Below are 26,766 nucleotides of genomic sequence, written 5' to 3'. Positions count from 1 at the left end.
CAACTGATTCCAAAGGCCTGTTTCTCCTCAAATGGGCAAAGAAGCAGGTGAAGACATTTGTTTAGAAAATCACACTAAAATGCCTCGGCTCCTTAAGGCACTTACAGGGACCACAGGAAAAAGTAACATTAATTACATTATGTTAATTATCTTAAGCTATGTAGTGCAGCTGCTGCCTTTTGGAACTTTAAAAGCCGCCGACAGGCACAGTCATGGCTTGTATGGAGAGCTATCTCAAGAAAATACATTAAGGTAACACGTTTGCAGTGAACACCTGAGCATTCAAGCCCTTACTCTGAGAAACAACGGGAGGAGATGGCATGGACTCTGGCATGGCGTGGTCATGGTTTCATACATTACACTAAAGGAGTTCAGTTTCTACCGTCTGCTTAAGGCTACACATGCCTATCTTTGACCCTCTACAGAGAATTCTTAAATGCCACCTATCAATTAACGTATTAAGATTTGTTGCAAACACCTTAAATAGATGGTATTGTATACAACAACAAAAAATGTTGGTCATAACATAGCAAAATTGGTGGATTTATGAAGAAGACAATGGTGTAAGTCCCTTGAAACAAAGAACTTAGACTTCGAATTTCAGCCTGGAAAGTGACTATTACGTGAAGTGCACAAACTGGCTTCCCCAGCCTCTTCAAGAACATGCCCTCTTTCTGTCCGAGTCTATGAACCACTTGGCCCATATTCAAGTCACAATAAGCAGAAAGTAATCTTTATAAGGCAGCAACCTCAGCAACCCCTCTCTTCTTTCAAGCCAGGGTTTGTGTGAATATCATGGTCCACCATGAAGAAAGAGAATAAACAGATAAACTTTTCCAGCTACAGCCATCCCGCTGGGCACACACTGGTTGAATCAACATTGTTTCAATACCATTTCTTAACGTATTGTGACGTGGAATCAATGTGGAAAATACAAAAAGTAATCAAACAGTACTGATTTCATCTCATTTCAACCAGCGTTGTAAGCATTGAAATGGCAAAACTTCAACTTAAATACAATGACTTAACCTGACTAACAGATTGTTACATCAATCTAATTTCAACATAATCATCAGAACTATGTATACGTTGAAAATGCATTGAAAATTCCACATAGAAACGTAAAAAATATATATATAATCCTATGTTCATCCAGGTTAAGTGTACAAAACATTATGAATACCTACCTAATATTGAGTTATATCGCCCCCTCCCTTTTACCCTAAGTTCTTGACACAAACCAGTGCGCCTGGCACCTACTACCATACCCCTTTCAAAGGCACTTAAATATTTTGTCTTGCCCATTCACTCTCTGAATGGCACACAAACACAATCCATGTCTCAATTGTCTCAAGGTTTAAAAATCCTTCTTCAACCTGTCTCCTCCCCTTCATCTACACTGATTTGAAGAGGAGTGAACTAGTGATCATAGCTTTCACCTGGTCAGTCTATGTAATGGAAGACCAGGTGTTCCTAATGTTTTATACACTAAGTGTATATCGGGTGGTTGAAATTCAGTGTTGGGGAGTAGCGAACTACATGTAGTTCAACTAGTAATTTAACTATATTTGAAGTAGCTATGTGGTAGTTGAACTAGTCAAAGTCAAATCAGTAGGTAATTAGTTTTTTGCCACGCAGTGGTGTAGATAACAACTGAAACTACACATGACTCTTTTTGCTAAAAAATGAAATAAAATATGGGTGAAGTAGGAAATATTTGGGGGGGGTTTTCGGCATCAGACCTGCCAAATTCTCACCTGAAACTTACATATTCTATTAAAATTACATATTCCAATAATGTATGACCCCAAAGTGAACTGTTCTTGCAATTTGTAGTCTATGACATTTCAAATTTACATACAATAATTTTTCTGAATGTACTTTGGATGTAGTGAACTACTTTTTCAAAGTAACCTTAGTCAAGTAAACTATATTTTTCTTAAGGGTAGCTTTAGTGTAGCTTAACTTCTTCCAGTGTGAAGTTATTGGTAGCTTGGTAAACTATATTATTATGGCAGCCCCCCGCACCTCTCTGATTCAGAGGGTTAAATGCGGAAGACACATTTCAGTTGAATGCATTCAGTTGTACAACTGACTAGGAATCCCCCTTTCCCTTTCCCTATATTTTCAGAGTAGATTCCCCAACACTGTTGAAATTATGTTGAATTTTATATTTGATTAGACATATTTCATTTGACCTTGTAAAATTGTATGTTTGAATCAACGTCAGTTTCAACTTCATGTCATGCACTGAAATAAAGAGGTAAATTCGGCATCGTAATTATAAGGCTAATGGTAACTACTTCTATACTTCTAAACTTCCAAAGATCCAATCAGCCATGGTTGAATGACAGTATACCTAGCGTTGAAATGATGGTGGCCTTTGGGAAAATCAGATGTCAATGTAGCTTACATAATAAACCCAACCTCACTCCAAACTTACTTTCACATACAGCTAGTGTAAGAAAAGTTAGAGGAGTTACTTTCAACTATTCAATGGTATTTAGGTAGTCTATGCAAAAGTGTATGGAAGCTGACCAATGTCTAACTGTGTTGACATGATAGGTCAGCTGAACTGAACACAGCTTGTTTCTAAAGCTAAGCAGGGTACATAGAGGAAGGCATCTGTATGGTAGACTTGTTCCACTGAAGTGCATTACCTCTCCGTAGGTGTCAATGTTCAGGCAGGAACATTGGACTGTGGCTTACCATTTTATTTCAATATACATCTATTTAGGTTGATGACATGATGTTGAAACAATGATGTTGATTCAAACATACCATTTTACTATCAGCATTGAAACAAGTTCAAATAACATATGTCTAATCAAATATTAAATTCAACATCATTTCAACCACCCAAAGTTGAAGATTTTTTACATTTCTACGTGGAATTTTCAACGCAATTTCCACGTATTTAATTGTTATGATGATTATGTTGAAATTAGACTGATGTAACAACCTGTTAATCAGGTTAAGTCTATGTAGTTAAGTTGAAGTTTTACCCTAATTTCAATTATGAAAACTTTGTTCAAATCCAATGTATTTTCCACGTCACAATACATTGACAAATTACATTTAAACAACCAGTGTGTGTCCAGTGGGATGTCTCTATTTCCACTAGGCTTTTTGACAACCTCTGAAGAGGCCCCGTTGAACTGGGCGGCCATTTCGGATCAAAAGTATAACGTCAGGGCTGATGACAAGCCCAGCCTCTACAGGTTGTCGTACATGTGCAGGGTACGCTCCAGCTGTTGGCCCACGCGCTGGTAGAAGGCGATCTGCTGTTTGATGTAGGCCTGCATCATCTCCTTGAAGTCCACCTCGCGGCGCTGGTGGAAGTGGTTCATCTCAGCCTGTAGAGCGAATCCCACTGTCCGGCAGCGTTTACGCACTCCGTCTGCCTCTTCCTGGTCCATTTTCCCTTCGTCGCTCATCCGCTGACTCTCTTTGACCTTGGCGAACGCACCTGAGAAAAGAGAGAGAGCAGTTGGCGGTTAGCTAGCTAATGATAAATGAGTGTTACTACCTGTGGAGGGAGAAGTTTGCGGTTAGCTAGCTACCGATACAATAGAAATGCTATGACCTGTGGAGAGTGCAGTTAGCAAGCTACCTATACAATGAATATGCTATGACCTGTGGGCTAGCTAGCTACCGATATAAGGGAAATGCTACTACTACCAGTGCATGCGTGGGGACCTAGCATGACCTGCATAAGAAAATGACACCTTGAAAATCATATTCAGGTTAAACATTTGAATGGCGTTTGAATTTGAGGGCTATGATCAGGAATTGTAAAAACTTGTACGACTTATTCATATGCTTGTGAGACATTTTGGAAAACATGACAGCCTTGTGAGACTTTAGCTTCCTCATAGTCTCGTAAAACCTGTCCTTGGCTGACCTGGAATATTACAGTAGACAAGGGATTGGCAAGATAAGGGACCCTCCAACCTTTAACAGAATCTGCTTTAGACCAAATAGAGCATATTACGCCACAGACTTAACGGCTACAGTAACAGTACACAAATCATGTTAAAGTAAGAAACAGCAGCTAACACAACTCACTGAATTCAAAACAGATGTAGCAATTAAAATGTTGCTTCCTTCATCAAGATTTCAAGTGTTCCCATTCTGTCTACATTACACATGTAGGCTAGGCTTCTCATCGACGGGGCTGTAGTGGAGCAGGTTGAGAGCTTCAAGTTCCTTGGTATCCACATCAACAACAAACTAGAATGGTCCAAACACACCAAGACAGTCGTGAAGAGGGCACGACAAAGCATATTCCCCCTCAGGAAACTAAAAAGATTTGGCATGGGTCCTGAGATCCTCAAAAGGTTCTACAGCTGCAACATCGAGAGCATCCTGACTGGTTGCATCACTGCCCGGTACGGCAATTGCTCGGCCTCTGACCGCAAGGCACCTCAGAGGGTAGTGCGTACGACCCAGTACATCACTGGGACTAAGCTGCCTGCCATCCAGGACCTCTACACCATCCAACCAATTCTTCCTAGTCGACGTCAACTCATTGCCTCATGCTTGCTTGTGTATTTTAATTCTCTTTATGAAGTCAGATAAACACTTTGGCAGTGTCATGGTGTGTTCGTAACCAAGGGAAGTGGGAATTTACCACATATGCCTGGGAAAAATCCCTTGAACGACCCTCCAACTGGTTATTACTAGTGAGAAACTCGTCTATCATCCTGAGCACCCACTTCTCCCACATGGTGACCTCTGATGTCACCTACTAAGGAAATGGCCTCTATAATAGGGTTGGGCGGGATCCAGATTTTCATATCTTCATACAGTTCTTCTCTCATCTCGGGATTTATGTTATTACCGGTTTAGTACAAAAGGGTTCACCAAAAAGCAAAAAAGGCCATTGGGCGTCTATTACCAGAACGCCAAAAAATATTACACAAGTAATAGCAAATTTCCAAGGAGGCTGCTAGCGAAATATACAAACGAGAGCAAACAAAAATAAACCAATTGCAAAGACAGGCAATCTAGCTCATAAAGTTATACATATATTGGTAGCAGCTACCAAATGTAATTTTTGGTCAGTTTGGACATTCACAAGCGAATGTGAACGAGAGACATTGCGCAAATAAACAATGTTTTGACGCATACTTGTCTTTAGCAGGATTCTTTCTCTTCACAACTGGCTACTTGATTATTGCAGCTCAATAAGTATAACGTTTGTTGACAATTTTGATTCCTTTTGGAAGCAAAACACGTTTCATAAGGAGGATGGGATCCACCCAAATACTTTGGGTTCCTGGATCCTTTCACAGCATTATAAGGCTGCGTTGAGACAATGACTTATCAATGACCCAAGCCCAGCTCAATTAATCCCTACCATCGTGTCGCTGAGTCATCATAATGCTTTAGCAAATGTACATTATACCAGGGGCATTGGCGGACAGAATGTAAGTAACCTAATTTATGTCCCTTTAACTGCCCTGAATACCTCTGCTGATCCTACAGCTATTGTATACAGCAATCATATGCTTTTGAACCAGATTTATGCTGTTAGCACTTAAGCGGTGTGCCATATTAGGAAGTCCACTATGTGCAGCTCACCCTGCACTAACATAAACAAGATGAGAATATCTACTTCTGCTAATCTTTCCAGTAAAGCAATGAAAACAATCAAGCATCCCAGAAAAGTTATCAAAATAGCCCACGTTAACATATGTAGCTTAAGAAACAAGGTTAATTCAATTAATAACTTGCTACCGAATGATATTGCCAACTAATTGAATTATTTTTTCATTAGCAAGATTAGCAAACATGCCAGCAACAAACGCTGACACAACACATCCAAGTATATCTGACCAAATTATGAAAGACAAGAATTGTCATTTTGAATTCCGTAAAGAGAGTGTGGAAGAGGTGAAAAAATTTGACAACAATGACAAGCCACCGGGGTCTGACAAAATGAAACATTTTGGAAAATGACTGCGGATAATAGTGTACGATATTGCCACTCCTATTTGCCATATCTTCAATTTAAGCCTACTAGAAAGTGTGTGCCCTCAGGCTTGGAGAGAAGCAAAAGTCATTCCGCTAGCTAAGAATAGTAAAGCCCCCTTTACTGGCTCAAATAGCCGACCAATCAGCCTGTTACAAACCCTTAGATAAGTTTTGGAAAAGATTGTGTTTGACCAGATAAAATGCTATTTTACAGTAAACAAATTGACAACAGACTTTCAGCACACTAATCGGGACGGACATTCAACAAGCCAGCCAAATTGCATTGGACTTGTGTTGCACAAATGTATTTTCTGTGAAGGAAAACTATAGATGCACATCCCTGATCACTCTATTGAAGCAAAAAAAAACACTGTTGACTTTCAATATAAAACGTGACCCCTGTCAATACACAGCTAAACTCATATGCTCCGGCTTTCTCCCGTTGTGCTATTTACAAACAAACACATGACTCGTTCAACTGTTCTGGGGAACTATGGTAAGCTTCATAATGTAAAATAATGTGACAGGTGAAATGAAGAACCCGATCTGCTTTATCTCCTAATGCATTGCACAAGTTGACTACAGGCATTTACTTAAAAAGTAGCTACAAATATAAAAATGTATTGAAAAACTTCTAAGAAATAGTTTCAACGGTATTGAGGGTATTGAAAAACCATGCCATGGCTATTTCCAAATTCCCAGGTATACGGTATATATGGTATACCGCCCAAACCTATTCTATAACAGCATTTTCGTCAGTTAAATGCAACAACAAGACATTATTTAATTAACTATTTAACTCTATAATTTGTTTACAAGAATGATAGATATATTTTTTGTTTATGGTTCACGTAGCTTGTTGGCCATTAGTAGAGCTGAGCAATTAGTGCTTTTTGAGGTCAGTTCGGTTTCGGTAAAAAAAAACAATTTTGGTTTTGATACATTTTTTCTAAACATTAAATGCACTATGCGTTATGTGGGTTGAATGCTGTAACAACACAGAATATATATTTTTTTTTAAAGTCCCATGATGTTAGCGACTGCCCATTACTGCTTATCACTTATTAACCATCATTTATTCACATTACTTAACTTTAATAAAATGGTTCAATTGTCTTGTATTTTACATTTGTTTTACTTGATTACTTGATTATTTCATTTCAAGTCATCATCTCATTTCGATAGAACTGCTGCCTATGCTGTTTGACAAAATCACTATTTGGTAGATCTTCAAAGAAAATAAGGGATACTTTTATGACTGCTGAATACCAACTATCAATCACTTAGATCATGTATTTTCAGGTAGAGATACCTTGCGAAGCAACAGCTGCTCTCTATATCACCTCACAATTGTGCACTCATCTCTCTTCAGTAGTAAAAGAAACACAGACTGGACAAGTAAATGAGCAACAGACTATGGTCATTGTAGTTAATTCCCACATTTTATGCGCTAAACTACGTAGAATATTGGCCTATTGAAAACTACAACTGCCTACTACATTGCACAGTTCAGGCTGGATCTCTAGAGAAACTGTGCGATGTACGGATTGATCTCACAGAAAAAAAAACGAACAAAATGGAAATCAAATTATTGAACCGATGTTGGTCAATTAGTTGTTTAAAAAACAAAAAATAACGGAAATGTTGATTATTCGCTCAGAGCTAGCCATTAGCTAATCGGCTTTTTCAATGAGTTCAAATCACATGAATGCATCCAACTGGCTTTTACGACTTCACAACTGGTAAATTCCGACCTCCCACATGGTTACAAATGCAGCATTAAAGTATAAACTTGAGAGGCACAACATAACAATCCTGTCACAACAGACAATGCCAGGAACATTGTGAATGCTGAACATTGTGAATGGCATCTCATTTTCCCGCTGTACCAAACCCAACCGTGACCCTAAAACCGCAATATGTGCACAATGTGTTTGGTGAACTGTTACACCCCTACCGTCAATACCGTTGAAACTATTTATTTGAAGTTTTTTAATACATTTTAATATTTGTAGCTACTTTTTAAATAAATACCTGCAGTCAACTTGTGAAATACGTTCGGAGAGAAAGCAGTTTGCATTTTTAATTTAACCTGTCACATTATTTTACATTATTAAGCTTACCGGTAGTCCCCAGTCACATGTTATTTACAAGCACACAACAATAAGAGACCAGAGCCTTGTGAGTCACTCACTGTTGTGCAGCACACACCAGGTGATCTAGTTACAGTATGAAATTCACAACTAAATGTTTGCCAGCTAGATATCTTATAACCTAACTATTAAGTTAACGGTCTAAAATGTGCTAAATGTTCTGCAGTTGTGAATTTGGTTGCTAACTTAGTAGCTAGTTATCTTTCTAAGTGGTTAGCTTCTTGCTATCAAGCGCCTCTTGGTAACCGCAGACTCTCCTGGATTGAGAGCCTTTATGTCTAATATTTGTTTTGTGCATGCAGCAAACTGTGAGTAGCATTGTAGTTACTTGTATAACTTTATGAACTGATATGTCTGTTGTGCAAATAGTTTATGTCGGAGGAGAATGTATAATAACTGCATAATCGCTATGGAACTTTACATGTACACTACCGGTCAAAAGTTTTAGAACACCTACTCATTCAAGGGTTTTTCTCTATTTTTACTATTTTCTAAATTGTACAATAATAGTGAAGACATAAAAACTATTAAATAACACATATGGAATCATGTAGTAACCAAAAAAGTGTTAAACAAATCCAAATGTATTTTATATTTGACATTCTTCAAATAGCCACCCTTTGCCCCGATGACAGCTTTGCACACTCTTGGCATTCTCTCAAATAACTTCACCTGGAATGCTTTTCCAACTGTTTTAAAGGAGTTCAAACATTTGCTTCGCACTTGTTTGCTGCTTTTCCTTCACTCTGTGGTCCGACCAATCCCAAACAAGCTCAATTTGGTTGAGGTCGGGGGATTGTGGAGGCCAGGTCATCTGATGCAGCACTCCATCACTCTCCTTCTTGGTAAAATAGCCATTACACAGCATGGAGGTGTGTTGGGTCATTGTCCTGTTGAAAAAGAAATGATAGTCCCACTAAGCCCAAACCAGATGGGATGGCGTACTGTATCTCTGCAGAATGCTGTGGTAGCCATGCTGGTTAAGTGTGCCTGAATTCTAAATAAATCATAGACAGTGTCACCAGAAATGTACCCCCACAACTTAACACCACCTCCATGCTTCACTGTGGGAAATACACATGCGGAGATCATCCGTTCACACTGCGTCTCAAAATACACTGCAGTTGGAACCAAAAATCTCCAATTTGGACTCCAGACCAAGGGACAAATTTCCACCAGTCTAATGACCATTGCTCGTGTTTCTTGGCCTAAGCAAGTCTCTTCTTATTATTGGTGTTTTTAGTAGTGGTTTCTTTGCAGAAATTCGACAATGAATGCCTGATTCACACAGTCTCCACTGAACAGTTGATGTTGAGATGTGTATGTTACTTGAACCTTGTGAAGCATTTATTTAGGCTGCAATTTCTGAGGCTGGTAACTCTAATGAACTTGTTCTCTGCAGCAGAGGTAACTCTGGGTCTTCCACTCCTGTGGCGGTCCTCATGAGAGCCAGTTTCATCATAGCGCTTGATGGTTTTTGCGACTGCACATGAAGAAACTTCTATACATTTTCCCGGATTGACTGACCTTCAAGTCTTAAAGTAATGATGGACTGTTGTTTCTCTCTGCTTATTAAAGCTGTTCTTGCCATAATATGGACTTGGTCTTTTACCAAATAGGGCTATCTTCTGTATACCACCCCTACATTTTCACAACACAACTGATTGGCTCAAACGCTTTAAGAAGGAAATTAATTCCTTGTCCATTGCTGTTCTGGTTAGTGTTTATTGGCTTATTTCACTGTAGAGCCTCTAGCCCTGCTCATTATACCTTATCCAACCTCTCAGTTCCTCCACCCACACATGCTATGACATCTTCTGGTTTCAATTATGTTTCTAGAGACAATATCTCTCTCATAATCACTAAATGCCTAGGTTTACCTCCTCTGTACTCACATCCCACCATACCTTTGTCTGTACATTATACCTTGAAGCTATTTTATCGCCCCCAGATACCTGCTCCTTTTTCTCTCTATTCTGGACGTCACAGACGACCAATTCTTATAGCTTTTAGCCGTACCCTCATACTTATTCTTCTCTGCTCCGCTGGGGATGTAGAGGTGGAGCCAGGCACCTACTCCCCAGGCGCTCTCTTTTGATGACTTCTGTAACCGTAATAGCCTTGGTTTCATGCATGTTAACATTAGAAGCCTCCTCCCTAAGTTTGTTTTATTCACTGCTTTAGCACACTCTGCCAACCCGGATGTCCTAGCTGTGTCTGAATCTTGGCTTAGGAAGTCCACCAAAAACTGTGAAATCTTCATCCCTAACTACAACGTTTTCAGACAAGATAGAACGACCAAAGGGGGCGGTGTTGCAATCTACTGCAGAGATAGCTTGCAGAGTTCTGTCCTGCTATCCAGGTCTGTACCCAAACAATTTGAACTTCTACTTTTAAAAATCCACCTCTCCAAAAACAAGTCTCTCACCGTTGCCGCCTGCTATAGACCCCCCTCGGCCCCTAGCTGTGCTCTGGACACCATATGTGAACTGATTGCCCCCCATCTATCTTCAGAGCTCGTGCTACTAGGCGACCTAAAACTGGGACATGCTTAACACCCCAGCCATTCTACAATCCAAGCTTGATGCCCTCAATCTCACACAAATTATTAATGAACCCACCAGGTACAACCCCAAAGCCGCAAACACTGGCACCCTCATAGATATCATCCTAACCAATGTGCCCTCTAATTACACCTCTGCTGTTTTCAACCAAGATCTCAGCGATCACTGCCTCATTGCCTGCACCCGTAATGGGTCAGCGGTCAAACGACCTCCACTCATCACTGTCAAACGCTCCCTGAAACATTTCAACGAGCAAGCCTTTCTAATCGACCTGGCCTTGGTATCCTGGAAGGATATTGACCTCATCCCGTCAGTAGAGGATGCCTGGTTATTTTTTTTAAATGCCTTCCTCTCCATCTTAAATAAGCATGCCCCTTTCAAGAAATTTAGAACCAGGAACAGATATAGCCCTTGGTTCTCCCCAGACCTGACTGCCCTTAACCAACACAAAAATATCCTGTGGCGTTCTGCATTAGCATCGAACTGCCCCCGCGATATGCAACTTTTTAGGGAAGTTAGAAACCAATACACACAGGCAGTTAGAAACGCCAAGGCTAGCTTTTTCAAACAGAAATTTGCTTCGTGCAACTCCAACTCTAAAAAGTTCTGGGACATTGTAAAGTCCATGGAGAATAAGAACACCTCCTCCCAACTGCCCACTGCACTGAGGATAGGAAACTCTGTCACCACCGATAAGCCCACTATAATTGAGAATTTCAATAAGCATTTTTCTACGGCTGGCCATGCTTTCCACCTAACTACCCCTACTGCATTCAACTGCACTGCACCCCCCACAGCTACTCGCCCAAGCCTCCCCCATTTCTCCTTCTCCCAAATCCATTCAGCTGATGTTCTGAAAGAGCTGCAAAATCTGGACCCCTACAAATCAGCTGGGCTTGACAATCTGGACCCTTTCTTTCTAAAATTATCTGCCGAAATTATTGCAACCCCTATTACTAGCCTGTTCAACCTCTCTTTCGTGTCGTCTGAGATTCCCATAGATTGGAAAGCAGCTGCTGTCATCCCCCTCTTCAAAGGAGGTGACACTCTTGACCCAAATTGCTACAGACCTATATCCATCCTACCCTGCCTTTCTAAGGTCTTCGAAAGCCAAGTCAACAAACAGATTACCGACTATTTTGAATCCCACCGCACCCTCTCCGCTATGCAATCTGGTTTCAGAGCTGGTCATGGGTGCACCTCAGCCACGCTCAAGGTCCTAAACGACATCGTAACCGCCATCGATAAGAAACATTACTGTGCTGCCGTATTCATTGACCTGGCCAAAGCTTTTGACTCTGTTAATCACCACATCCTCATCGGCAGACTTAGTAGCCTTGGTTTCTCAAACGATTGCGTCGCCTGGTTCACCAACTACTTCTCTGACAGAGTTCAGTGTGTCAAATCGGAGGGCCTACTGTCTGGACCTCTGGCAGTCTCTATGGGGGTACCACAGGGTTCAATTCTTGGGCCAACTCTTTTCTCTGTATACATAAATGATGTCGCTCTTGCTGCTGGTGAATCTCTGATCCACCTCTACGCAGACGACACCATTCTGTATACTTCTGGCCCTTCTTTGGACACTGTGTTAACAACCCTCCAGACGAGCTTTAATGCCATTCAACTCTCCTTCCGTGGTCTCCAACTGCTCCTAAACACAAGTAAAACTAAATGCATGCTCTTCAACCGATCGCTGCCTACACCTGCCCGCCCATCCAGCATAACTTCTCTGGACGGTTCTAACTTAGAATTTGTGGACAACTACAAATACCTAGGTGTCTGGTTAGACTGTAAACTCTCCTTCCAGACTCACATCAATCATCTCCAATCCAAAGTGAAATCTAGAATTGGCTTCCTATTTCGCAACAAAGCATCCTTCACTCATGCTGCCAAACATACCCTCGTAAAACTGACCATCCTACCAATCCTCGACTTCGGCGATGTCATTTACAAAATAGCCTCCAATACCCTACTCAACAAGCTGGATGCAGTCTATCACAGTGCCATCCGTTTTGTCACCAAAGCCCCATATACAACCCACCACTGCGACCTGTATGCTCTCGTTGGCTGGCCTTCACTTCATAATCGTCGCCAAACACATTGGCTCCAGGTCATCTACAAGACCCTGCTAGGTAAAGTCCCCCCTTATCTCCGCTCACTGGTCACCATAGCAGCACCCACCTGTAGCACGCGCTCCAGCAGGTATATCTCTCTGGTCACCCCTAAAGCCAACTCCTCCTTTGGTCGTCTCTCCTTCCAGTTCTCAGCTGCCAATGACTGGAACGAACTACAAAAATCTCTAAAACTGGAAACACTTATCTCCCTCACTAGCTTTAAGCACCAGCTGTCAGAGCAGCTCACAGATCTCTGCACCTGTACATAGCCCATCTTTAATTTAGCCCAAACTACTACCTTTTCCCCTACTGTATTTATTTATTTTATTTATTTTGCTCCTTTGCACCATATTATTTATATTTTAACTTTTAACTTTCTTCAAACTACAAATCTACCATTCCAGTGTTTTTCTTGCCATACTTTATTTACTTTGCCACCATGGCATTTTTTTGCCTTTACCTCCCTTATCTCACATCATTTGCTCACATTGTATATAGTCTTATTTTTTTCTACTGCATCATTGATTGTATGTTGTTTTACTCCATGTGTAACTCTGTGTTTTTGTATGTTGTCGAACTGCTTTGCTTTATCTTGGCCAGGTCGCAATTGTAAATGAGAACTTGTTCTCAACTTGCCTACCTGGTTAAATAAAGGTGAAATAAAAATAAATAAAAAAAATTCCACAAATTAACGTTTAACAAGGCACACCTGTTAATTGAAATACATTCCACGTGAGTACCTCATGAAGCTGGTTGAGAGAATGCCAAGTGTGCAAAGCTGTCATCAAGGCAAAGGGTGGCTACTTTGAAGAATCTCAAATATAAAATATATTTTGATTTGTTTAACACTTTTTTAGTTACTACATGATTCCATTGTGTTATTTTATAGTTTTGATGTCTTCACTATTATTCTACAATGTAGAAAACAGTACAAATAAAGAAAAACCCTGGAATGAGTAGGTGTTCTAAACCTTTTGACCTGTAGTGCACTTTTTAGCATTGCTAGCCTTCGTATTGAAAATAGCGCCCCTTGTGTTCAGTGTCGGTATAACCGAATATCCCAGGATAGCACAAGGTCGGTATGAAGGTATGACAATCTGGATACCGCCCAACCCTAGTTTCTATAGAATTCCAGGCTGCAGTCTGAGTAAGCATGTAGGGCATTTTATTGCTGTTCCAGGGGCAGGGCTGTACTGACCCGTCTGTGGCTCTGACCAAGAATAATGTATTGTAAAAACAAAAGTAGGGGTTGGGTGGGGGGGTGTTTCCAAATGTCCTTATGCCATGTCCCTTAAGAAGTATGCCATGTCCCTTAAGAAGAAATGACTGGAATGTGGATCTTACGCAATGGTCTGTTTCCCTATGTACGTATATAACGTATATGTTATAATGTATATAACATATGAAGATATTGTATCTGTCCATTACGTACATGGGGCATTTCAGAACATACACTGTGACGTGCTAAATAAATACAATTAGTAATAGTGGTAGTCATCATAGTAGTAATGGTAGTTGTAGAAGATTGGTATCCCTTTACTCATGTCAATCCACTGGAATAAATGCTTGCTAATAAATGTCCCAATGGCCTGGAAAGCCACCATTCTAAGTTGTGGAGAGAATTGAGCTATATTATAAGTCACAGTGAGAGCGAAACTGTTATGCTAACCATGCTATGCAATCGAGGAAGAGTGACAGAAAGAGAGAAGGGGGAATAGAGAGGAAGAGGAGAGAGGGCGAGAGGGGTGGGGGGCGGAAGAGATTAACTGTGAACACAACCACTCTGGTGAATTAAACACAGGAATCTCCAGTACAATTTTGTGCATTCCCCTTTCCCACACAGGCCTCCAGACTGCTACCATTTAGGGACAGTTCAACATTTATTTGGGGGTAGTCCAAAATAGGGGAGGGTTGTTAAAAAGAAATTGCTTTCGGGAGGGTTGTTGGACCCTTTGACTTGGCTGTGCGAGTAAAACATTTTGTTGGTCGCATCGGTGTGAGCTGCACATTCTACATGGTCACCTCACTCAAAGCATCTACTTTTTTAGGAGGCTAAAAACATGATTTGGTTATACAGTAAAGTGCATTCCCCTCATGATTCCTATAATGTCTGCCCTGCTGCTGTGCCTGTTTCGCAGGGGCCTGGATGCTGTGATGAGTGAGCCACTCTCAATGGCTCTCCCACTGTGCTCCGGGAGAAAAACATGTTTCCTGATTGTATAACATTTCAAAATCAAGAAGAAAAAAAACATCTAAAAAAACACAGCTATCCTGTGTAACACTTGTGTCAGAGTTGAAGAGAGGGGGTTCTCAGCTTTCTGTAGGTATACGTTTTATGTTTCAACTCAATTTTGAGCTCTATAGAAACTATTTTGCAACCAACATATTTGATATGGCTTTGAGATACAGAGCGCACAAAATGCGCATTGGCCATTGCGAGTGCATGGGCCGCATTGGGTAGTAGGCTAAGACTGCTACGTTTTTTTAGGACATTACATTTACTGCTATATTAATACATGGCTACTACCAGTGGGTATTATATTTAGAATAACGATCTAGCTAATGTGTTTTGAGTTTCCACTTACTCAGGTAGTGAATTAGCCCCAAATAAATCTGCCTATGATATTTGTGCACGTAAAGATGTAGGCAAATTCATGTCTATTGAACTAAAACATATCTATTAGGGCTGTCCCCGACTGAAAAAGATCTTGGTCGGCCGAGAGTCGTCCTATTCTTTCAACTAATTGATTGGTCTAAATGTTTCAACTGATTTTTCCCATATATAGGACAGACACACCCTATGTGTTTGAATAATAAAATCAACTACATATGCACTGAGCTTGTCTGATGCTTTAAGCACACACAAATGACTCAAGAAAGAGCCCGATGATCACACTGTGTTAAAAAAAACTGGAGACTGGAGCACGTTGTCTCACTCTCCTCCCTACTGCAGCGAAACGGCACCAAAGCACAGCAAGTGTTTATTGAACCGTCTGTGCTGAAGCTGCAAAATAATTTCAGTCATTTATTACTCTTTTTTTCTGACTGAAAAGTTCTGTTACCGAAATCCCTAATTTGTTTACGAAAAACATGACCTATTCCCTCAACCCTGCTCTCTTTACGTGGAACAAGTAAGCATCGCAGGCGACCAATAGGGCCTGACCTAACTTATCATAATCACATCAATTAATTGGTTACAAAAAACTCAGAACATAGTAATGACGAAAGCAAAATGGATGAGGAGGATGTGAAAAAGAAACTCGAAACGGGCAAAAATGTATTGGTTGCTCAGGAGGGAAAGGGGAAGTCATATCTGTGGAAGACATTTGACATAGTTGTGGAAACTAGAGATGCACGATATATCGGAATCAGCCGATATTAGCTAAAAATGCCAACATCGGTATCAGCCCGATGTCTAGTTTAACGGCGATGTTAAAAACCGATGTCAAAGCTTGCGCTATATGTGCAACACAGCATTCCTAACCTAGCCCACACAATGTCTGCTGTGTGGATCGAGAAGTCAACAAGTCAAGCAGTCATTTGAAAGAGTAAGAACATTTAAGCGAGACAACTCAAAGGCGAAATCCATTAAAGCCAAGATAATGGAATTCATTGCCCCTGACAATCAACCGTGCTCTCTTGTGGGTGATGTTGGCTTTCGCCTGCAGTCATTTTCATTATTCTTAGCAATGATTTAGGAATCCTTGAGTAAGTATTTGCTAGGTTGCCACTTGTTGTTCGCCTATTGAAATTGAACTTCAGTTCATGAAAATAAATAGCTAGCCAGCTACTTAACCCTGTTGCCCAAAGCTAACGTTATAAGCAGCCAGCTAGCTTCATCTGGCTAGTGACGCTCGACAGGACATTTAACTTATTTTTTTTATTTTTTTTACATTTTAGTAATTTAGCATATGCTCTTATGCGACTTACAGTAGTGAATGCATACATTTCATACAATTTTATTTTTTTTCGTAGTGGTCCCCCGCGGGACCGGGTTATGTGTTGTAAATCTAGCCACAATAAGGATTAAGCACAATAGTGGAATTTGCGGTTTGCCTTCAAAATAAAAGTATGTTTTTTTTTGTTTTTTTTTAAAGTAGGGTTATTTTAGATGACACCTAGCTATATGACACTTAGCAATGATTTCGCTCTTGCTGCTGGTGATTCTCTGATCCACCTCTACGCAGACGACACCCTTCTGTATACTTCTGGCCCTTCTTTGGACACTGTGTTATTTAGTGTCCTAAGTTTTCATATCTGTGACCTTAATTGCTACCGTCTGTAAGCTGTTAGTGTCTTAACCTCTATGACGCTTGCGTCCCACCTACTCAACAGCCAGTTGAATCCCGTGGCGCGTTATTCAAATACCTTAGAAATGCTATTACTTCAATTTCTCAAACATATGACTATTTTACAGCATTTTAATGACAAGACTCTCGTTAATCTAACCACACTGTCTGATTTCAAAAAGGCTTTACAACGAAAGCAAAACATTAGATTATGTCAGCAGAGTACCCAGCCAGAAATAATCAGACACCCATTTTTCAAGCTAGCATATAATGTCACATAAACCCAAACCACAGCTAAATGCAGCACTAACCTTTGATGATCTTCATCAGATGACAATCTTAGGACATTATGTTATACAATACATGCATGTCTGTTCAATCAAGTTCATATTTATATCAAAAACCAGCTTTTTACATTAGTAGGTGACTAGCATGTGACTAGCATTCCCACCGAACACTTCCGGTGAATTTACTAAATTACTCACGATAAACGTTCACAAAAAACATAACAATTATTTTAAGAATTATAGATACAGAACTCCTCTATGCACTCGATATGTCCGATTTTAAAACAGCTTTTCGGTGAAAGCACATTTTGCAATATTCTAAGTAGATAGCCCGGCATCACAGGGCTAGCTATTTAGACACCCAGCAAGTTTAGCACTCACCAAAGTCAGATTTACTATAAGAAAAATGTTATTACCTTTGCTGTCTTCGTCAGAATGCACTCCCAGGACTTCTACTTCAATAACAAATGTTGGTTTGGTCCCAAATAATCCATTGTTATATCCAAATAGCGGCGTTTTGTTTGTGCGTTCAAGACACTATCCGAAAGGGTAAATAAGGGTTACGAGCACGACGCATTTCGTGACAAAAAAATTCTAAATATTCCATTACCGTACTTCGAAGCATGTCAACCTCTGTTTAAAATCAATTTTTATGCCATTTTTCTCGTAAAAAAGCGATAATATTCCGACCGGGAAATCGTTTTTTATTACAAAGAGAGTGAAAGTAAAAGCATGCTATCCCCTCATGCACGAGCCTCAGTCTGATGGCCCTCTGATAGAGCACTTGCCAAACGCGCTAGTGTGTTTCAGCCTGGGCCTTGAATTACGTCATTCAGCTTTTTCCCGGGTTCTGAGAGCCTATGGGAGCTGTAGGAAGTGTCACGTCATGCCAGAGATCCCCTGTTTTTGGAAAGAGATGATCAAGGAGGGCAAGAAATGGTCAGACAGGCCACTTCCTGTAAGGAATCTTCTCAGGTTTTGGCCTGCCAAATGAGTTCTGTTATACTCACAGACACCATTCAAACAGTTTTAGAAACTTTAGGGTGTTTTCTATCCAAAGCCAATAATTATATGCATTTTCTCGTTGCTGGGCAGGAGTAGTAACCAGATTAAATCGGGTACGTTTTTTATCCGGCCGTGCAAATACTGCCCCCTAGCCCCAACAGGTTAACCAACCTTCAGACGAGCTTCAAACTTAACATGTGTAAAGATTTGTATAAACATAACAAGATTCAACAACTGAGACATAAACTAAACAAGTTCTACGGACATGTGACTAACAGAAATGGAATAATGTGTCCCTGAACAAAGGGGGGTCAAAATCCAAAGTAACAGTCAGTATCTGGTGTGGCAACCAGCTGCATTAAATACTGCAGTGCATCCCCTCCTCATAGACTGCACCAGATTTGCCAGTTCTTGCTGTGAGATGTTACCCCACTCTTCCACCAAGGCACCTGCAAGTTCCTGGACATTTCTGGGGGGAATGGCCCAAGCCCTCAACCTCCGATCCAACATGTCCCAGACATGCTCAATGGGATTGAGATCCGGGCTCTTCGCTGGCCATGGCAGAACACTGACATTCCTGTCTTGCAGGAAATCACGCACAGAACGAGCAGTATGGCTGGTGGCACTGTCATGCTGGAGGGTCATGTCAGGATGAGCCTGCAGGAAGGGTACCACATGAGGGAGGAGGATGTCTTCCCTGTAACGCACAGCGTTGAGATTGCCTGCAATGACAACAAGCTCAGTCCGATGATGCTGTGTCACACCGCCCCAGACCATGACGGACCCTCCACCTCCAAATCGATCCTGCTCCAGAGTACAGGCCTCGGTGTAACACTCATTCCTTCGATGATAAACGTGATTCCGACCATCACCCCTGGTGAGACAAAACTGCGACTCGTCAGTGAAGAGCACTTTTTGCCAGTCCTGTCTGGTCCAGCGACAGTGGGGTTATGCCCATAGGCGACGTTGTTGCCGGTGATGTCTGGTGAGGACCTGCCTTACAACAGGCCTACAAGCCCTCAGTCCAGCCTCTCAGCCTATTGCGGATAGTCTGAGCACTGATGGAGGGATTGTGCATTCCTGGTGTAACTCGGGCAGTTGTCGTTGCCATCCTGTACCTGTCCCGCAGGTGTGCTGTTCGGGTGTACCGATCCTGTGCAGGTGCTGTTACACGTGGTCTGCCACTGCAAGAACGATCAGCTGTGCGTCCTGTCTCCCTGTAGCGCTGTCTTTTGCGTCTCACAGTACGGATATTGCAATTTATTGTCCTGGCCACATCTACAGTCCTCATGCCTCCTTGCAGCATGCCTAAGGCACGTTCACGCAGATGAGCAGGGACCCTGGACATCTTTCTTTTGGTGTTTTTCAGAGTCAGTAGAAAGGCCTCTTTAGTGTCCTAAGTTTTCACAACTGTGACCTTAATTGCCTACCGTCTGTAAGCTGTTAGTGTCTTAACGACCATTCCACAGGTGCATGTTCATTAATTGTTTATGTTTCATTGAATAAGCATGGGAAACAGTGTTTAAACACTTTACAATGAAGATCTGTGAAGTTATTTGGATTTTTACGAATTATCTTTGAAAGACAGGGTCCTGAAAAGGGGACGTTTCTTTTTTGCTGAGTTTATATAGATACTGAAACAGATGTCGTTTTGCTATGTTTTTGGGAAGAGCATTGTTTGCATCCATGAGCTAGCTAGCTTTTTTTTATGACCAGCACTGTAGGTGCGCAAGACAACTTTACCAGCATCATAGCATACGTATCGATGAATCTTTGTTACATATGAAATAAGAGTGATAGTTTAATCAATGTGTAATAACTACGGAAAAAATGTATGAACGCGTTAAATAATTGTGACGTGCAGTCATATTCAGGTCCTGATTGGTCAACAAGCTTTTTCAACACGTCAAATAGTGTTATTTGACACGTCAAACAGTGTTATTTGATGTGTATTTTTTTTGACATGCAAAGACCCAAACGACATTCCATAGAAATCCTGGGAATGAAACGACTGAACAAATGAACAACCAAACAGCACAGCAAGTAAGTGAAAGAAGTAGGTTTTGATTATGTTTTACTGGTAATGGGGACATATGTAAATGCCAACAAAATAACTTTTTGGTCAGTGTGGTGTGTGTGTAACCTTTATTTAACTAGGCAAGTCAGTTAAGAAAAAATTCTTATTTACAATGACGACCTACCCTGACCAAACCCGAACGACGCTGTGCCAATTGTGCGCCGCCCTATGGGACTCCCAATCACGGCCGGATGTGATACAGCCTGGATTCGAACCAGGGACTGTAGTGATGCCTCTTGCACAGATGCAGTGCCTTAGACCGCTGCGTCCATGTGTATGTTAACTATTTAACCGTACTAGAATGCTTAAAAGGCCGCAAAAATGTTAAATATCGGTTATCAGTATCGGGTTTTTCTGGCAAGGAAAATATTGGATATCGGTATCGGCCAAAATGTCATATCGGTGCATCACTAGTGGAAACTACTGGACATCAAGAAAAAGGAGGGTATAGAACAAGTGTTGCGGGAGTATTATGTTTGCCAAACAGTTACCGTTTGGCAAACATAATATTACACTTTTTTTCTGACCATTTGGAACAGTGTAAACAACACTTAACTGTACCAGAGAGTCTGTTCTAACTGATTTAAAAATATATAAAATCTTTATTACAACAGACTAAAAACCATTGCATGCATTCGTGAATTGAGGTTTATTTATTGTTTAGGCTAATTATTCAAATTTCCCTTTGTTATTTAATTTTAAAACTGAAATGCTTGATTGCATTTCAAAGCATGCATGTCGCGTATGCTGTGTGATGGCATGAACAAATTAATGATTGATTGATTGGATTGGATTGATAGATACAGTAGCGTATATATTGAAATATAGGCCTAAGTACATTCCGGCATTAAGACTAAACAAGATGCGCTCTTAGGCCTACAGCTTGATGGTAGTTATACAAAGCTACTATACAAAGCCTACTCATGATAACAACATTACTTATTATTATAATGATGATCATAATAATAATTGTAATATATAACAATAAGAAGGAGATCAAGAAAAAGGAGGGTATAGGAGCGAGAGCTTTATGCATATGTGTGACAAATAAGTGCTGTTAGATTACAATATTATTTTTGCCTGTTTGGAACAGTGTAAACAACCCTAAATAAATGATAAGTAATACCAGTCTGTTCTAACACATTTTTTTTATAAGGCCTTTATTACAGCATAGCAAAGATTAAAAACAGCCGAATCAGTGAAATTGCATTATCCAACATTTTGCCGTTGCATGAGAGTTGGTGCTCATGGAATCAGTAGGCTATTAAACAAACACTCAAACAGGCAACAGAAGCAAGATCTGTCTTATTTCTGTAGATATATATGGATGATTTATAAAGCCAGGCACATTTAATAGTTAGGCTATTGATTATACACCTAATTAAATTGGGGTTTCCTCTCTCCTCAATTTTCTTAACACAATTAGGCTAAGGCAAGGGCTGTTTCCACGTCTTTGCTGCTGCTGCCTCCGCCGCATTGTTCTCAATCCCAAAATGCTGCTTAACTTTGCTATTGTGCACATAGCACCAAATCTATGGTGCACTGAAGATTATGTTTTAGAACCGCAGACAGCGGCCGTATCCAATGCGGGAGAAACATAATTTGTTATAAAATAATATTAGATTTATTAGTGTTATTATTTTTACATAATATAAAAATATACAATTTCAGTATTACATGTCTTAGAGTGATGGACTGTGCCTTCCCCGTGGCATCCGCAAAGGATTACCGTAATTTCCGGACTATTGAGCGCACCTGAATATAAACCGCACCCACTGAATTAAAAAATATATATTATTTTGAACATAAATAAGCCGCACATGTCTATAAGCCGCAGGTGCCTACCGGTACATTGAAACAAATTAACTTTACACAGGCTTTAACGAAACACGGCTTGTAACAAAAATAAATAGGCTTTAACGAAACACGGCTTGTAACAAAAATAAATAGGCTTTAACGAAGCACGGCTTGTAACAAAAATAAATAGGCTTTAACGAAACACGGCTTGTAACAAAAAATAAAAAATTAGCAGTAAACAGTAGCCTACCAAGAAAGTCATTGGTCACTATCTTCCTTCTCCTGTGCACTGAAACCACTGAAGTCATCTCCTTCGGAGTCGGAGTTGAATAGCCTCAGAATTGCTTCATCCGATATTGGATCGTTTTCATTGTCGCTCTCGTCACTGTTTGACCTTAACCCGTTCGGCAATTTCATTGGTCTGATGAAAGCTTCATGCCGCCAAAAAACTGAGCACGTCACAGAATGTTTTTTTGTAGATTTTTTTTTTTAAAGCGGTAAAAATCCATATATTAGCCGCGTCATTGTTTAAACCACGAGGTTCAAAGCGTGGGACAAAAGTTGCGGCTTATAGTCCGGAATTTACGGTAGTCCACTGAGACAGGCGCAAATCAGACAAGTAACTAAAGGAACCTCAGTCGACCAACAGCCTATCGATTAAAAATCGAACAGTCGTCTAAATGGGGTCAGCCCTAATATTTACACTACTGTTCAAAAGTTTGGGGTCACTTAGAAATGTCCTTGTTTTTGAAAGAAAAGCAAATTTTTTGTCCATTCAAATAACATCAAATTGATCAGAAACACAGTGTAGAGATTGTTAATGTTGTAAATTACTATTCCATTAAAAATCTGCCATTTCCAGCTACAATAGTCATTTACAACATTAACAATGTCTACACTATTTCTGATCAATTTGATGTTATTTGAATGTACAATTTTTTTTTGCTTTTCTTTCATAAACAAGGACATTTCGAAGTGACCCAAACTTTTGAACGGTAGTGTATACACACACACACACAGTTCTTTCGGAGAGTATTCAGACCCCTTGACATTTCCACATTTTGTTACGTTACAGCCTTATTCTGAAATAAAATTGTTTTTTTCTCCCTCATAAATCTACACACATTATCCCATAATGACAAAGCAAAAACTGGTTTTTTGAAATGCTTGCTAATTTATTGAAAATAGAAAAAACGGAAACAATGACATAAGTATTCAGACCCTTTACTCAGTACTTTGTTGATGCACCTTTGGCCGCAATTACAGCATAGAGTCTTCTTGCATATGAAGCCATAAGCTTGGCAAACCTGTATTTGTGGAGTTACTCCCATTCTTCTCTGCAGATCTTCTCAAGCTCTGTCAGGTTGGATGGGGAGTGTGGGCCACTCAAGGACATTCAGAGACTTGTCCCGAAGCCACTCCTGCGTTGTCTTGGCAGTGTGCTTAGGGTCATGGTCCTGTTGGAAGGTGAACCTTTGCCCCAGTCTGAGGTCCTGAACACTCTGGAGCAGGTTTTCATCAAGGATCTCTCTGTACTTTGCTCGGTTCATCTTTGCCTTGATCCTGACTAGTTTCCCAGTCCCTAACCGCTGAAAAACATCCCCACAGCATGATGCTGCCACCACCATGCTTCACCGTAGGGATGGTGCCAGGTTTCTCCCTGACCAAGGCACAGTTGGTCGGGCGACCAGCTATAGGAAGAGTCTTGGTGGTTCGACCTCATGGCTTGGATTTTGCTCTGACATGCACTGTCAACTGTGTGAGCGTATATTGACAGGTGTGTGCCTTTCCAAATCATGTCCAATCAATTGAATTTACCACAGGTGGACGCCAATCAAGTTGTAGGATGATCAAGGATGATCAATGGAAACAGGATGAACCTGAGCTCAATTTCGAGTCTCACAGCAAAAGACCATGCCATACAATGACTATGCATTAACTTCTCACACGGATCGATCCAGTGACCCCGATCAGGGGTGTAGTGGAGGGTCAACACATGTAAACGTTTTTTTTTGTGAAATAGAATTTACTCACCTTTTAGTTAATTATCGTTTATCCACTTATTATTGCATTCCCAACGTTGATCAAAGCTCAGAACGCTAATATTCTTATCTGAGTTCTAATCATGCCTGCCTCACTGCAAACGAGTGGAATCATAATTCAGGTACGCATTCATTTACCAATCTGTCCAACGGCAAACTAGCTAGCTACTGCTCTGGCTACTGATAGCCAAACTCTCCAGAAGGATAAAGTTAGAAGCTAGCGTTAAAGTAAGCCTGGCCTCAGCAGGAGCAGTTGACTGAAATTAAGCTAGCTATAATCTTAACAAAAGATAGGCTACTTATCCTGAACAAAAATATAAACACAACATGAAACAATTAAAAAAATTACAGTTCATATAAGGAAATCAGTCAATTGAAATAAATTAATTAGGCCCTAATCTATGGATTTCACATGACTGGGAATACAGAGACAGCATCTGTTGGTCACAAAAAAAGGTAGGGGCGTGGATCAGAAAACCAGTCAGTATCTGGAGTGACCACCATTTGCCTCATGCAACGCAACATAGCTCCTTCGCATAGAGTTGATCAGGCTGTTGGTTGTGGCCTGTGGAATGTTGTCCCACTACTCTTCAATGGCTGTGCGAAGTTGCTGGATATTGGCGGAAACTGGAAAACACTGTTGTACATGTCGATCCAGAGCCCCCCAAACATGCTCAATGGGTGACATGCCTGCTGAGCATGCAGGCCATGGAAGAACTGGGACATTTTCACTGAGTTGTGGCTGAACGATGACATGAATAACATACAGCTGGTGGGTAATACACTGTACCGGCCAGATAGAGCAGCTGCCTCTGGTAAGACAAGGGTTGGCAGTCTATGTATGTTTGTAAAAGACAGCTGGTGCACGATATGTAAAGGAAGTCTCAAAGTTCTGCTCGCCTGAGGTAGAGTATCTCATGATAAGCTGTAGACCACACTATCTACCTAGAGAGTTTTCATCTATATTCTTAGTAGCTGTATATTTATCACCACAAACCGATGCTGGCACTAAGACCGCACTCAATGAGCTGTGTACGGCCATAGGCGGCCTCCTAGTGGCAGGGGACTTTAATGCAGGAAAACTTCAATCTGTGTTACATAATTTCTACCAGCATGTTAAATGTGCAACCAGAGGGAAAAAACTCTAGAACACCTTTACTCCACACACAGAGACGCATACAAAGCTCTCCCTCGCCCTCCATTTAGCAAATCTGACCATAATTCTATCCTCGTGATTCCTGCTTACAAGCAAAAATTAAAAGCAGGAAGAACCAGTGACTCAGTCAATAAAAAAAGTGGTCAGATGAAGCAGATGCTAAGCTACAGGACTGTTTTACTAGCACAGACTAGAATAAGTTCCGGGATTCTTCCGATGGCATTGAGAAGTACACCACATCAGTCACTGGCTTCATCAATAAGTGCATCGATGACGTCATCCCCACAGTGACTGTACATACATACCCCAACCAGAAGCCATGAATTACAGGCAACATCCGCACTGAGATAAAGGCTAGAGCTGCCGCTTTCAAGGAGCGGGACTCTAACCCAGAAGCTTATAAGAAATCCTGCTATGCCCTCCGACAAACCATCAAACAGGCAAAGCATCAAAACAGGACTAAGATCGAATTGTACTACACCGGCTCTGATGCTCGTCGGATGTGGCAGGGCTTGCAAACTATGACAGACTACAAAGGAAAGCACAGCTTCCCAGTGACACAAGCCTACCAGACGAGCTAAATTACTTCTATGCTCGCTTCGAGGCAAGTAACACTGAAACAAGCAAGAGAGCATCAGCTGTTCCGGACGACTGTGTGATTGCGCCCAGTACATCACTGGGGCAAAGCTTCCTGCCATCCAGGATCTCTATACCAGGCGGTGTCAGAGGAAGGCCCTAAAAATTGTCAAAGACTCCAGCCACCCTAGTCATAGACTGTTCTCTCTGCTACCGCACGGCAAGCGGTACCCGGAGTGCCAAGTCTAGGTCCAAGAGGCTTCTAAACAGCTTTTACCCCCAAGCCAAAAGACTACTGAACATCTAATTAAATGGCTACCCAGACTACTTGCATTGTCCCCCCTCTTTTACGTTGCTGCTGCTCTCTGTTATTATCTATGCATAAGTCACTTTAATAACTCTACCCACATGTCCATATTACCTCATTTACCTCGACTAACCGGTGCCCCCGCACATTGACTCTGTACCAGTACCCCCTGTATATAGCCTCGCTATTGTTATTTTACTGCTGCTCTTTAATTAGTTGTTACTTTATCTCTTATTTTTTGGGGGGGTATTTTTCTTAAAACTGTATTGTTGGTTAAGGACTTGTAAGCAAGCATTTCACTGTAATGTCTACACATGTTGTATTCGGCCAATGTGACAAATAAAATTTGATTTTTTTTGGGGGGGGTATTTTTTTTATATACTTGGGGAAACACTGGGGAAGTGTTCGGGCTCTAGTCGA

The 26,766-nt window shown here is 40.9% G+C and overlaps 1 protein-coding gene across 1 annotated transcript in view; it reads right to left on the bottom strand.

Moving 5' to 3' along the window:
* Positions 1-2,497: 2,497 nt before the first annotated feature.
* Positions 2,498-26,766, bottom strand: part of snx33 (sorting nexin 33) — a 47,145-nt gene continuing 22,876 nt past the window's right edge. The window contains exon 2 of the mRNA XM_029758456.1: positions 2,498-3,469. Within this exon, the coding sequence (XP_029614316.1) occupies positions 3,216-3,469 (254 nt within the window). The 3' untranslated portion in view covers positions 2,498-3,215. The remainder of the gene's footprint in view (positions 3,470-26,766) is intronic.

The sequence above is a fragment of the Salmo trutta genome, chromosome 7 (assembly GCF_901001165.1).
Source record: "Salmo trutta chromosome 7, fSalTru1.1, whole genome shotgun sequence".
Taxonomy (NCBI): domain Eukaryota; kingdom Metazoa; phylum Chordata; class Actinopteri; order Salmoniformes; family Salmonidae; genus Salmo; species Salmo trutta.
Note: the sequence above shows the minus strand (reverse complement) of the source record. Positions and strands in the feature narration are given on the sequence as shown.